The sequence below is a fragment of the Montipora foliosa genome, chromosome 10 (genome assembly GCF_036669935.1).
Source record: "Montipora foliosa isolate CH-2021 chromosome 10, ASM3666993v2, whole genome shotgun sequence".
In the NCBI taxonomy this organism is placed as follows: domain Eukaryota; kingdom Metazoa; phylum Cnidaria; class Anthozoa; order Scleractinia; family Acroporidae; genus Montipora; species Montipora foliosa.
In genome coordinates, this window is record NC_090878.1 from 22,640,797 (window position 1) to 22,653,296 (window position 12,500).

The 12,500-nt window shown below is 38.9% G+C and overlaps 1 protein-coding gene and 1 pseudogene across 1 annotated transcript in view; one reads left to right on the forward strand and one right to left on the reverse strand.

Moving 5' to 3' along the window:
• Positions 1-12,500, reverse strand: part of LOC137973815 (EGF-like repeat and discoidin I-like domain-containing protein 3) — a 102,526-nt gene that overhangs the window by 72,891 nt on the left and 17,135 nt on the right. The window contains exon 3 of the mRNA XM_068820703.1: positions 4,787-4,934. Within this exon, the coding sequence (XP_068676804.1) occupies positions 4,787-4,934 (148 nt within the window). The remainder of the gene's footprint in view (positions 1-4,786; positions 4,935-12,500) is intronic.
• On the forward strand, positions 2,131-3,848 carry LOC137974111 (uncharacterized; annotated as a pseudogene).

Sequence of the window (12,500 nt, forward strand, 5' to 3'; positions counted from 1 at the left end):
AAATGGCGGATGAGTGTGTTAAGTACCACAGCGGACTTGCGGAGCTAATCGCAAATAAGAAGGGAGAACGTTACTCATGCCCAATTTCTTTGATAAGATCTAAAGTTCCTTTTGCTGTCGTACGCTCTGCAATACTATGCTTGAGAGGCACAAGATCCAGAAGACGACAGCTAGACTTCGTTGACTCAGATTTACAGATCGAAAGCATTAATCTATTCTTTTATCTTTCAGGACTTTTATTCATTTAACTTGAAATTTTCTTCTTCGATGTCTTAATTTAAAACCGCACACCGGTGGCTCAGTTAGTTAAGCATCGGGCTCTCTCGCAGAAAGTCGCGGGTTCGAACCCCGGCCGGATCAACACTCAGGATCTTACAGTAACTGAGAACAAAGTGCTGCAAATGGTTAGACTTTTAAGTCTTTTCGGATAAGGACTATAAATCGTAGGCCCTGTCTCACAGATATCTTGTATGTTCATAAGTTCCCTATGGGACGTTAAAGAACCCATGCAAGCACTATTCGAGAAGAGTAGGGGATAAAGTCCCCGGTGTTGTGGCTGTGCTGTTCTCTCCAGCAGAAGTGGCCGGCCTGGCGGTGATGTCTCTAAAAAGGCTTGTGGTGTATGAGGCCACCTAAGCAGAAACAGCCGCAAGTCAAAAAGGGACTTTGCCAAGTGCTGGAACATGTAGATGTAGATGTAGATGTTAAAACACTGTACTTGCTGCAAGAGATAGTTGATCACATCTGAGCCGCAAGGAATGTATTTGCGAAATCGTTATTGACACACTGATTGTACGCTTATGATTTATAATTAATTCTTAATGTTGTATAGTGCTTCCAATCTTTACTTTTTTCCTTTTTTTTAAAGTTGAATACAATGTATATTATCAGAAACTCATAACCCTTATGAGTTTGTAAAATTATTTTATTATCAAAAGATAACGGTAAAATGATAATAATACAATACTACTACTACTACTACTAATAATAATAATAATTGTTATTATTATTATTATTATTATTATTATTATTATTATTAGTGATTTTGAGAAACACAGACATGTAAAAACTAGCGATATAATGTTACATTTCCGACTTCTCGGCGATCTCATGACGCCATTATCAGGGTGTTGGAAATGAATATCCGAGTTCATAAAAGATATAAATTCATCCAAATTTGCATAAGTAAAGAAGAGCTAGACAAAGACTCTAGCACGGATAGAATCTGTTTGCAAGTTCAGCCGTGGTCTTAATTGTTTGATGTAAAGCATCTTGTTAACGGCACAGTCCAATTTGTTCATGCATTTCTTCAACACTCTTAAGCAGCTGAGGAGGTCCTCAGGGACAGCACCCGCGTGGTCTTGATCATAATGCTTGCGCACAGAAGATGACGCATTATTATGGCCATCAATGGGTGTGTGTAGATGGCCACGTGTGTAGCCAACAGCTACCTGCATCGCACAGGTTATATTGAAATTGGTACACAACGCACTGTTGATTAACCAGCTGTGGTCTTGGCCAATTTTTCGACTGACAAAGACGGGTTGGACTGTAGTTTGGAGCTTGAGACTTAGATCTTTCAACTGAATCTTAAATGATATGACTACCCGAGTCACGTCATTTCCCACCCTTTCTACCGATGCCTGCGATGGATGCTTGTCAGTAACTCATGAGTTGAAAAAGGGATTAATGGTAGAGTTGATAAGGTGTTGGGGGTACTTCAAACGTGCGAACAGGGGCTTTAAGCGTTCACACTCCTCCCAGAAATAGGCTCAAGATGAGGACAAACGGTACGCGCGATCAAGCATAGTTGTTAATAAGCTTCGTTTGTATTGGTTGTCGACGTGTTTATGATAGTGGAGGAGTAAACCAGTACTGGTAAGCTTCAGGTAGACCTTAATCTCGATCTAAATATCTCTTAAGATGACCTTGTTGATCTCTTGAGCGCAGCCACTAAGGGACAGTTGTTCCAGTTTAATGGTGCCATGTATGAGCAAATGGACTGAATAGCCATGGGGTCCCCCCTCGAGCCTTTGCTTGCTAACGTTGTTATGTCATCATTGGACGAAATAATTGGAACGAAAGCTCCCTGCTTATTACCGCAGATACGTTGACGACACTGTCACTGCTATGTCTGATATAACTACAGCTACGGACTTCCTAAACACCTTCAACCACGCCCATCCTGCTGTCAGTTTTAGGCCTTTCCAGATTCTGCTCGGCAACGTTTTAGCAACTTTTAGGATTTTGACGACCTTTTTTGTCAGAGAGCAATTTCTATCAACTTTCCGAAAAACTAGCACTTTTTGGTAACTTTTGGGCTATTTTGAACCAAAATGCTGAATAACTCCCCCTTTTTTCAAATAAACAACTTAAAATTGTCTTGGTTAAAATTCTAAACATCTTCCTAGTAAAACTCATATTTTTACCCTTTGAATGGGTATCATGTGGACGTGGTAATTAATTACGAGAATTGGGTTTGGGTAGCCTCAACCTCGTTGCAAGGGCTTTTCCCTTCTCGTGGGGGGTGCTCCCCACGAGAAGGGAAAAGCCCTGGGAACGAGCTTGTTACACTTACTGTCTAACGTTTTGTAACTAGCCACTTAGATTCAACTAAAGGTTGCCTAATTTGTTGTAACTAGTTACTTAGTTGTACCTTAATGTTGATTATGAAACAATTGTTATTAAAATTAGATATGCTGTATTAAAAATATAAAAATATTCGAGCAACTTTTTCAATTTCGAGCAACTTTTGAGCAACTTTATGGCATATTTCTTATCAACGTTTTAGCTTTTTCGGAGCAGAATCTGGAAAGGCCTAGTCAGTCTTACCATGGAGATTAAAAAGGATGAAATGTTTCCCTTTCTCGGCACCCACCACCTAAACCGAGAGCCCCAAATCGAGACTAAGGTCTACGTGAAGCCTACCAGTACTGGTGTTCTTCTCCACTACCATAGTCACGTCGACAACCGATACAAACGAAGCTTATTAACAACTATGCTTGACCGCGCGTACCGTTTGTCCTCATCGTGAGCCTATTCTTCGGAGGAGTGTGAACGCTTAAAGTCCCTGCTCTCACGTTTGAAGTACCCCCAACACCTTATCAACTCTACCATTAATACCTTTGTCAACTCAAGAGTTACTGACCAGCATCCATCGCAGGCATCAGTAGAAATGGCGAGAAATAACGTGACTTGGGTACTCGTACCATTAAAGGACCAGGGCCCAGTTGTTTAAATGGCGATTAACTCTAATTCCAGCTGAAAAATGAGCCAAGGGGTTTATTTCTCTACTACTAAATGCTGTTCAACGCTTATATTCGCCAAAACTTTACATTAGAAGAAGTCAATCTTGAAAAACCAAAAAAAGGAACTTTCACCAAAAAGTTGAAAACATGAAACAAACGTTTACGCTAATCCTGGATTAATTCAATTGGCTTTCAAACAACCCGGCCCAGGATTCTGCTAACTTTGTTAAGACTCAGTTGAAAAATTTAAGTCTGAAGCTCCAAACTACAGTCCAACCCATCCTTGTCAGTAGAAAAATTGGCCAAGACCTCCAAGAATGCGAGACTAAACCACAGCTGGTTAATCAACAGTGCGTTGTGTACCACTTTCGGCAATGCAACCTGCGCGATACAGGTAGCTATGTTGGCTACACACGTGGCCATCTACATACACGCGTGGATGGCCACAATAGTACGTCATCTTCTGTACGCAAGCATTATGATCAAGACCACGCGGGTGCTGTCCCTGAGGACCTCCTCAGCTGCTTTAGAGTGTTGAAGGAATGCATGAACAAATTGGACTGTCTCCGGTTAACGAAATGCTTTACATCAAACAATTGAGACCACGGCTGAACGTGCAAACAGATTCACTCCGTGTTAAAGTCTTTGGCCGTATTTCCACTATAGTCGTTGTGTCGCTTAATATTCTTGAAAATGGTTTGTTTACAGACCTCGTTCAGCGACTTAAAAATGATACGTGTTTTCACGGGTAAGAATGAATGAGGAAAGAGCACATGCCAATGCAACGATAAAATAATAAGAGTAGCAAGACTGTTTACGTCAAGTTCTATATTAAAAAAATGAGTTGGAATACAATGTTTATCACCGCTGTTTGTGTTATTTTCTTATTCAAGTTACGATGGCCTAAGAACAAGAGTTTATACGACTGTTGTACTTCCGATTTGGATAACCGCAAGCGACTCCTCATTGGCCGAAAGTAATTGCCAACTCGCTTAAGCTACCTGGTTTGGTGGCTTAAATTTAATGAGAATTCAATTGAAATTTGCTGACTCACTTAACTTTAAGCGAGTTGGGAAAGGAACTGTTTTTACGGAATTTTCGGTTGTCACTCGCTAAGCAATCTGAAAAACTGCTCCTGAAAACACAAGCTTTTGTCTAGTTCATCTACACTTGTGCAAATTTGGACTATTTTATATCTATTATGAACTCGCATATTCATTTCCAACTCCTTGATAATGGCTTCATGAGGTAGCCGAATCGTCGGAAATTTAACATATCGCTAGTTTTTACATGTTTATTATTAGTATGGTAGTATGCAAACTTCTGGATGCCCAGACCTATATATGATTAAAATAAATTTAAAATGCCCTCCTTTGATTATGAGTATGATTATGATTATGATTATGATTATGATTATGATTATGATTATGATTATGATTATGATTATGATTATGATTATGATTATGATTATGATTATGATTATTATTATTATTATTATTATTATTATTATTATTATTATTATTGGTTGGTTGGTTTACCTGGTTTTTGCTTCACTCCATACACCTCTGTCCTCATACAAGCCCCGCCCCTGCTCTCGTTCACCACAAAACGTAGCCACCTTGTTATTAGTACATTGCTTAGAACATTTTTCTTTGCTGTATTCGCGTCACTATTTCCATCGAAAATCTAAAATGCAGGGAAAAAAATACAATATTTCTGCTCTTTGATGGTAATTAAATTAGTCTACCAATGTCTCTTGAATATATGAATGTTTTTTTGCCACACAAATAATAACATTACAAAGGCAATCAATAATAAGAATAAAGTCATCAATAAACGAAAGGATGGATATTACAATAATTGTGGCGAGGAGACCCCAAGAAACCACCGGGCTTATAAGAGGGGCCCCCTCATATGCTTATTCATTAATCTAAATAATCTCACGCAATGCTTGAGCGGCATAACTATAACTCAAGAAACCCTGACATATTTTTCTTAAAGTTTAGATAACTAGATGATTTAATAATTGATCCAGGAAGAGAGTTCCAGATTTTTGGACCTTGACAAAAAATTGTAAATTGTTTGATGCTGGTGCAACAAAAATGTAGCCGATAATTGTTGGCTGTTCTAGTGCCGCAATTGTGCATTTGGTGGCTTGTTTCAAATAAATTCAAAAACATCGGAGGCAACAACTGATTGTAATAATAAAACATAAACTTAGAAAATTGAAATGAATTTGTTGAAAATGTCCATGATGCTTAGTTTCGCAATTGAAGGAGCAGAATGCGCTCGGTAATCTGAATTTGTTATTGCTCGCACAGCACGCTTTTGCAAGTAGAATATTCTATTTAAATTGGAGACATGTACAAGACCAAGTGGAATTACAATAAGTGGTGTAAGGATAAATTAGTGTGTAGTACAAGGCTAGCTTGGTTCTTGAAGAAATGTAGAATCGAGATCTAAATATAATGCCAACGGATTTTGCGCATTGTTTGTTTGCTAAGCCGACATTTTGGTTTACATCTCCTTCTGTTGGACATAACAAGCTTGGAAACGTTGTTAGCAAAATGTGTCAAGACGCAGACCTACAGGGCCAATTCAGCAATCACAGTCTGATGGCCACAACAGCAACACGTGGACTGGAATCAGGAATCTCAGATAAGTTGATTATGGAGCGTACAGGCCACCAAGATATCAGATCTTTACAACGGTATCAGAGGCCTGATGTCTCTACCAAAATTGAGATTTCTAAAGCATTAAATTTTCGATCCGAAAGATCCGTAGGAAAAAGGGAAGCCGAGTCCTCGTTAAAAAGAGAAGTAGATCAGTTAGTTGATGACAAAGTAAAAAGATTTTTCAGATGAGAACAACACGACTTTGAAAGGATCAAACAGTGCCGTGTTCCAGAATTGCTCGTTTGTCATATCCAAAGACTTAAAATTTTCTTAGAGTGAACACATAGCCTGCATGATATATGGGATACTACTGTATTTTCTATAGTTGCAGAATAAATTTCTATATTTGTGTTAACGGGAGAAATTTTCTCAGAATGTTTGGCGGGGTCAAAGGACGTGTATGATTTGCTTTAATTCCTCATTATAAATGGAAGGAATTTATTTGTATATTGCCCAGGGCAGCAGGGCAATATACAGATAAATACCGGGTATTTATATAGATATTGCCCTTGCATTTATAATTAGCAATTTATTCAATTCATCAGCCCCGCTCTTCCCTGCTACATTATCAAGCCCTCCCCGGACTTTCAGTTAGTTAAATATTCATGAAGTATGTAAGTTAAATAAAGGATGTTGAATAACAAAAGAAAAAGTGTGATTCATGAAACAATAAAGATTGCACCCTTTTGGGGCCCGGGGCCCGTTTCTCGAAAGTCCTGGTAATTACCGGGACCGTTACCGGGAAACTTTATCGGGACCGAAAGAGTTTTTCTCGAAGCACCCGTAAACTTTCCCGGTACTTATCGGGGCCGATAAAATAACCGGGAGTTACCAGGCTCTTGCGACACTGCGACGCTCGTCATGAACAGAAGGAGAATGACTTGGCACTATAGATCTGTGAGACAAACTTGAAGCAAGAGAAAATGAGGGGACAGAGAGGGAGGCTCAATGCGATGGCCGGGATATGTTATGTCCACGAAAGTTATTTTTAGACGAGCGGAAGTCTTTGTTCTAGCGGAAGTCTGTCTTCTGAGACTTCCGCATGCAGTCTTGCCTCGCTCTCAGGTTCTTAGTGGAAAGAGAAAATGATGGCGCGCGTGGAAGGCTGATGAATATATATTTTCTTTCAAACATGGGACCGAGGTTGGCCTGCCTGCGGACGTCTCGGAAGACTTCCGCTCGTCTAAAAATAACTTTCGTGGACATGACATATCCCAAGGGCTGGACCGGGAGCCTCCTTCTCTGTCCCCTCATTTTCTCTTGCTTGAAGTAAAGGTGGCGTTCGAAACGATGACCTTCCATCGTTCCTTTTACACCTTCTAGCAGTAAAGGTGGCTTTTTAAACCTCAGTGGCGGGAGAAATTTGCAAAGGATGTTTAGATGGCAGGATTTTTTTGTTTATTCACACTTTTTGTTAGCAACCCTTTTAGTTTGCTGGGAAGCAACGTTCGTTTGGAGTAATAGAAGCTCAGAATTACCTACAATTTCACAGCTTCATTTCTCATTTCAAGTGAACGTATCGCAAATGTACCAAGTGTTAAAAACCCGATCAAGGTCCAGATTTCTTTGTTGGGAAGAGAGTGCAATCTGCAGAAAATGTTACAACGAGGTTAAGCGAAATTTTCGATCTCGGAGGCTTCGATTCAATACAAGCAGGATCCGGGTTCTGTATTCGGACTCTGTTTGTTTTGATCTGCCTCGGGTGCTCAGGAACCCAATATGATCCAAAATACTGGTGTCATCAGCAAAAAGTAAAGGCTGATTTAATTGGGAAGCATCAGGGAAGATCGTTAATATATAATATGAAAAGTAGTGGACCTAAAATGAAACCTTGTAATTGAGGGACAGCACATTTAATAGTCTGCTTAGAGGAACATGTAGAATTAAATTGAACAAATTGTTGGCGACAAAAAAAAAAAAGCTTTTAATCCAATCCAAGGCCAGGCCACGAATACCATAACGTTCCAACTTGCCAAATAGGATTTGATGGTCAATGGTATCAAATGCTTTAGAGAGATCTTGGAAAACCCTTGCAGTACTCTCAAGTCGATCAATTGCAGATGAAATTTTGTTAATATGGTGAATAGATGCAAGAGAAGTAGAGTGGTTTTTCCGAAAACCAAATTAACAACAGTAGAGCATGTCATACTCGCATTTTTTAACAAACTCTATTAACCCATTGTACATAACTCTCTCACAACATTTCGAGAAATTCGATAATAGAGAAATAGGTCAGTAATTCACAAAAAGACAAGGATCCTCACTATTGTATACAGGGATTCAGTACTTCAGCAATTTTCTGTTTGTCTGGGAAAATCCTTTTTGCAGCAACTGATTAATAATATTCGCTAAAGGTGACGAAATTAAGTGAAAAGAGCTTTTGATAACACGCATTGGAATATTGTCATAACCAGGGGCTTTCCCAGAAGCTGATGTTTTAGAAATATTTTCAAGTTCTATTGTAGTAGTTAGCTTTTAAGTGATAGGATTGTTATTATTGTCGATGAGGAATGAACGAAAATTAGAATTAACTGGTGGTATAGCACTTGCAAGGCTTGGCCGATATTAGTAAAATATTTACCAAATCTCTCAGCAATCACCTTGGAATCGATGATTGATTTCCCTTCACATTTAAAAAATGAAGGCAATGAAGGCTTGCTCGTTTGCTAATTTATCACTTCATTTAGCAATTTCCAAGTTACTTAAAAGTCTTTTTTAGCATTGTCATACTTATTATCATAGTGGGAGCGTTTAGCAATGCGAATTATGTGGTTCAGTTTATTTTTATACTTCTTATATTGTAGTTCACAAGACTTACTGGGTGATCTGATTAATTTTTTATAAAAGCTATTTTTCCGATTTATAGATTTCAGTATGGCTGGGGTCAATCAAGGACACCTAAACTTGTTCATTTGTTTGCCTTTGATGCATTTTATTGGAAAGGAAGAATCAAATTGCCTGGAGTATTCATTTATCAATCTCCTGTAGGATTCATTAGGGTCATCCGTGATTAGCAGTTTCAACCAATCAATGAGCGTAAGAGATTCATTGAATTTGATTAAATTGTCTTCTTTAAACGAGCGCTTCAGAAATTTCTTCTCACTTTTGCGCGGCAAAACGTCACCATAAAAAGAGCACAGATCGGAAAATGACCCGATAAATCATTGAGAACAATACCGGTGAAGACATGTGTTGAGAGAGATGTTGGTAAATATGTTGTCAATTAATGTTGCAGAATAGGAAGTCAGGTTACTTGGATTCGATATGAGTGGTAAAAAAGCGTGTGAAAATAGACATTCCATAAAGTCCTGAGTGGGCACATGATGATTGTACTGAAGCAAGTCTAAATTAAAATCACCCATCACATCAACAGTTGTCGTCAGTTTCAAAATAATGGAGAGAATATCATCAAATGTAGCTAAAAAAAAGTTAGGTGATAATTGGGTGATCTACATATAGACAGAGCCGACGGTGATTTTTTTCCCTTGAGCTACGACTATTTCCACAAAAAGTGATCCAATTAATTATCTCAGAGTCGGAGAAATTACATTCCGGATGAAGTTTACAGTCAAGACCATTTTGTCAATAAATCCCGGACGCATACAAAACATGGACCCCAGGTCCATGGACCCCTTCATGGACACGGTCCATGGACTACCCCTGTGGACCACCCCTCATTTTTTAAAGTTACAAGCAGAAAAATCTTTAGACGAAAGAGGGAAGTAATCCTCTCACTTATCTGCACAATTTTAGCAATTGTCTCTTATTAAGTCACCTGAAAAAATCAGGTGCCTCCAACGGGATTTAAACCCATGACCCTCTGCGATGCTGGTGCAATGCTCTACAAACTGAGCTTTTAAGCCACTCAGTTGGGAGCAGGTCAATTTGTTGGGCTCATTTGTTCCGGTGATGGACTCAATGAATGAAATTAACGTATATTTGAAACGCGGGTTATAGACGAATCCCTTTGAGTCACCAAATAGGTGGTATAAGTGTCTATAACAGGCAATTGCTTAAATCAGTACATGTAGCCCTATATTCCCGTCTTGGCGTTTTCACAGACCGCCATATATTTTTGGATTGAATTTCTCGCTAATGAGACTCCTGTAGGAGCCCGATGACCAATCACAGGAAACTAACTTGATGTTATAGTGTCACCGAACCGGAATTGTCTAAAAATAGATCGTACATGGGCTCCTAGCCCCAGTTGCTCAAGAGGTGGATAATGCTTTCCACCGGATAAATCATTATCCACTGGATAGCGCAATTGCTTTCGCTATGACTTATCCACTGGATAGTGATTTATCTGGCCGATAGCGTTATCCATTTTTCGAACAACTGGGGCCTGGGGTCCTTTTCTCGAAAGTTCCGAAACTTTACGGGCCATTTTCGGGTGACACAATTCCCTTTGTATCTCAAGAATGGAGAGGATCTAAGTCGTCAAACTTCACAGTCATTTTTCTTTTTGTTACCTTTAAAACATGTTAAAAGATCGGCTTTCCAAAGCAAGCGGTTGGCAGTTTCACAAATGGCTTTTCGGACCCGAAAAGTTATCTGGGCTTTCGAGAAACGGGTCCCTGGTCTGTAAAAATACCGTGAGATAGGTTTTAAGTATTAGAGTTGTTCATTCCTAGTCATGAGGTTCTGCTTAAATTTTCCAGGTACATGTAAATACGAGGATCACTTCTCTCTTTTGTCTAAAGATTTTTGGCTTACCACAGTTTTCTGAAGAAAAAGATCAAGATTTTGAAATCTGTGAAATGGAAGCAACAGGATGTCTCTTCTGACGTTTTAGTCACTGTAATTGATGTAAAATGTAATTTTGCCTAACGAATAAATGCAAATCAGGGGAAAATGCTAAATATAGTAAACGTGCTCCTGGAGGGAGGACTGGAAACTATACATTTCAAAGGCCTTTTTCTCAAAACCTAGCCGTACGACCGATGTTGAAATTTCGGGAATTAGTAAGCAATATGAGGACGAGGCCGTCAACATTTTTTGAAAAAAGGTCTATCAGACAGTTTTTCAGTTTTTATCAAAGTAGAAAAAAGTCGACGTTTTTGCTATTTGTGAAAAACCTGTCTGACAGACTTAACCATCTATTTCTAAACATGATTATTTTTTCTTGCTAAGGAAATCCTGAAATTTTAAGTTGAGGTCGTACGGCTAGTTTTTGAAATCTCTAGTTTCCAGTCCCCCCTCCAGGAGCTTGGTCACTATATTTAGCATTTTCCCCTGATTTGCATTTATTTGTTAGGTAAAATTACATTTTACCTCAATTGCAGTGACTAACACTTCAGAAGAGACATCCTGTTACTTTAATTTCATAGATTTCAAAATCTTGATCTTTTTCTTCGGAAAACTGTAGTAGGCCACCTTGAACGTATTGAATTTACAAAACGAGGGGATATGTCCAGGTTTGACCCCAATTATATGCACGCGGATTTCAATAAGCGTCATGAAGTGTCCCCTTGCTCTTCTCGCCAACTTCAACATCACTCGTGTCTTAGTATACAGACAATTTACGTCACAAAGAGTCCCCCAAAAGCTTCTCTTTAAGTAAAGATTAACTGCTGCATTTACCCAAAGCTAAAAATAACGCTAACCTTTACCCGTACCTTATTGTTGAAAATAGGTAGCAAATGCTTAGACTTAAAGGGACATTTCTTGGTGGATGTCATATTCACTCGTGCATCTAATTAGAGTCAAACCTGGACATAAGATGAGGGGTGGTCCACAGGGATAGTTCATGGACCGGGTTCGTGAAGGGGTCCATGGACCGGGTCCACAGGGGTGGTCCATGTTTTGTATAAGTCCGTAAATACCGACTCCTCCACCTGATTTAGATATCCGATGGTTTGAAATAAAATTGTGCCCAATAATATTTACTAACTCTGAAGTGGCATCATTTAGGCACGTTTCCGTGACGCCAATAACGGAAGGTAGTGTTTGCATATTCATCATAATCAATTTAAGTTTATCATGACTTTTATGCAAACTACGAGCATTAATGTGCATAATGGAGAATACATCCCCGTTATTTGCAATACTACTTTGATTATTAAATTCTCCTTCAACGACATATTTACCACAAAGGAGACGAGATTCAAAATTTGAGTCGGGATAACTGGAAAACACATTCCCAACCTCAGGCCGGTCAATAGGATTAAATAATAATGATTCGAGACGATCTCCGTCATAATGTACAGGACCATGGGACATTTCGTAAAGTACTAAATTTAAAAAAAAAAACAAGCTATCATCCAAATGATTAACGGTGTAGCCACGAATTCCAGTATTTTTTCCGTGTAATTAGAGTTTATTTCTTTTCTACTTTCCTTGTTTGTCCTACTATAGTTTTCTTAGTTCGTAAGTAAGCCTCGCTTGTTTTTTGTCTACCTTTGTCACATTACCTCGTTAACACCCTTGTAAGGATGGTATTGTTCTTTGTGTCAGTTTCACTGGTATTGTTTAGCTTCTCATATAAGTTTGTTCATGTTGTATGAAAAACCGTTTCTGTAATCCGGAGAGATTACACAGATCTTGTATTTACTAAGCGTCCGGTTTTTTCTGAATT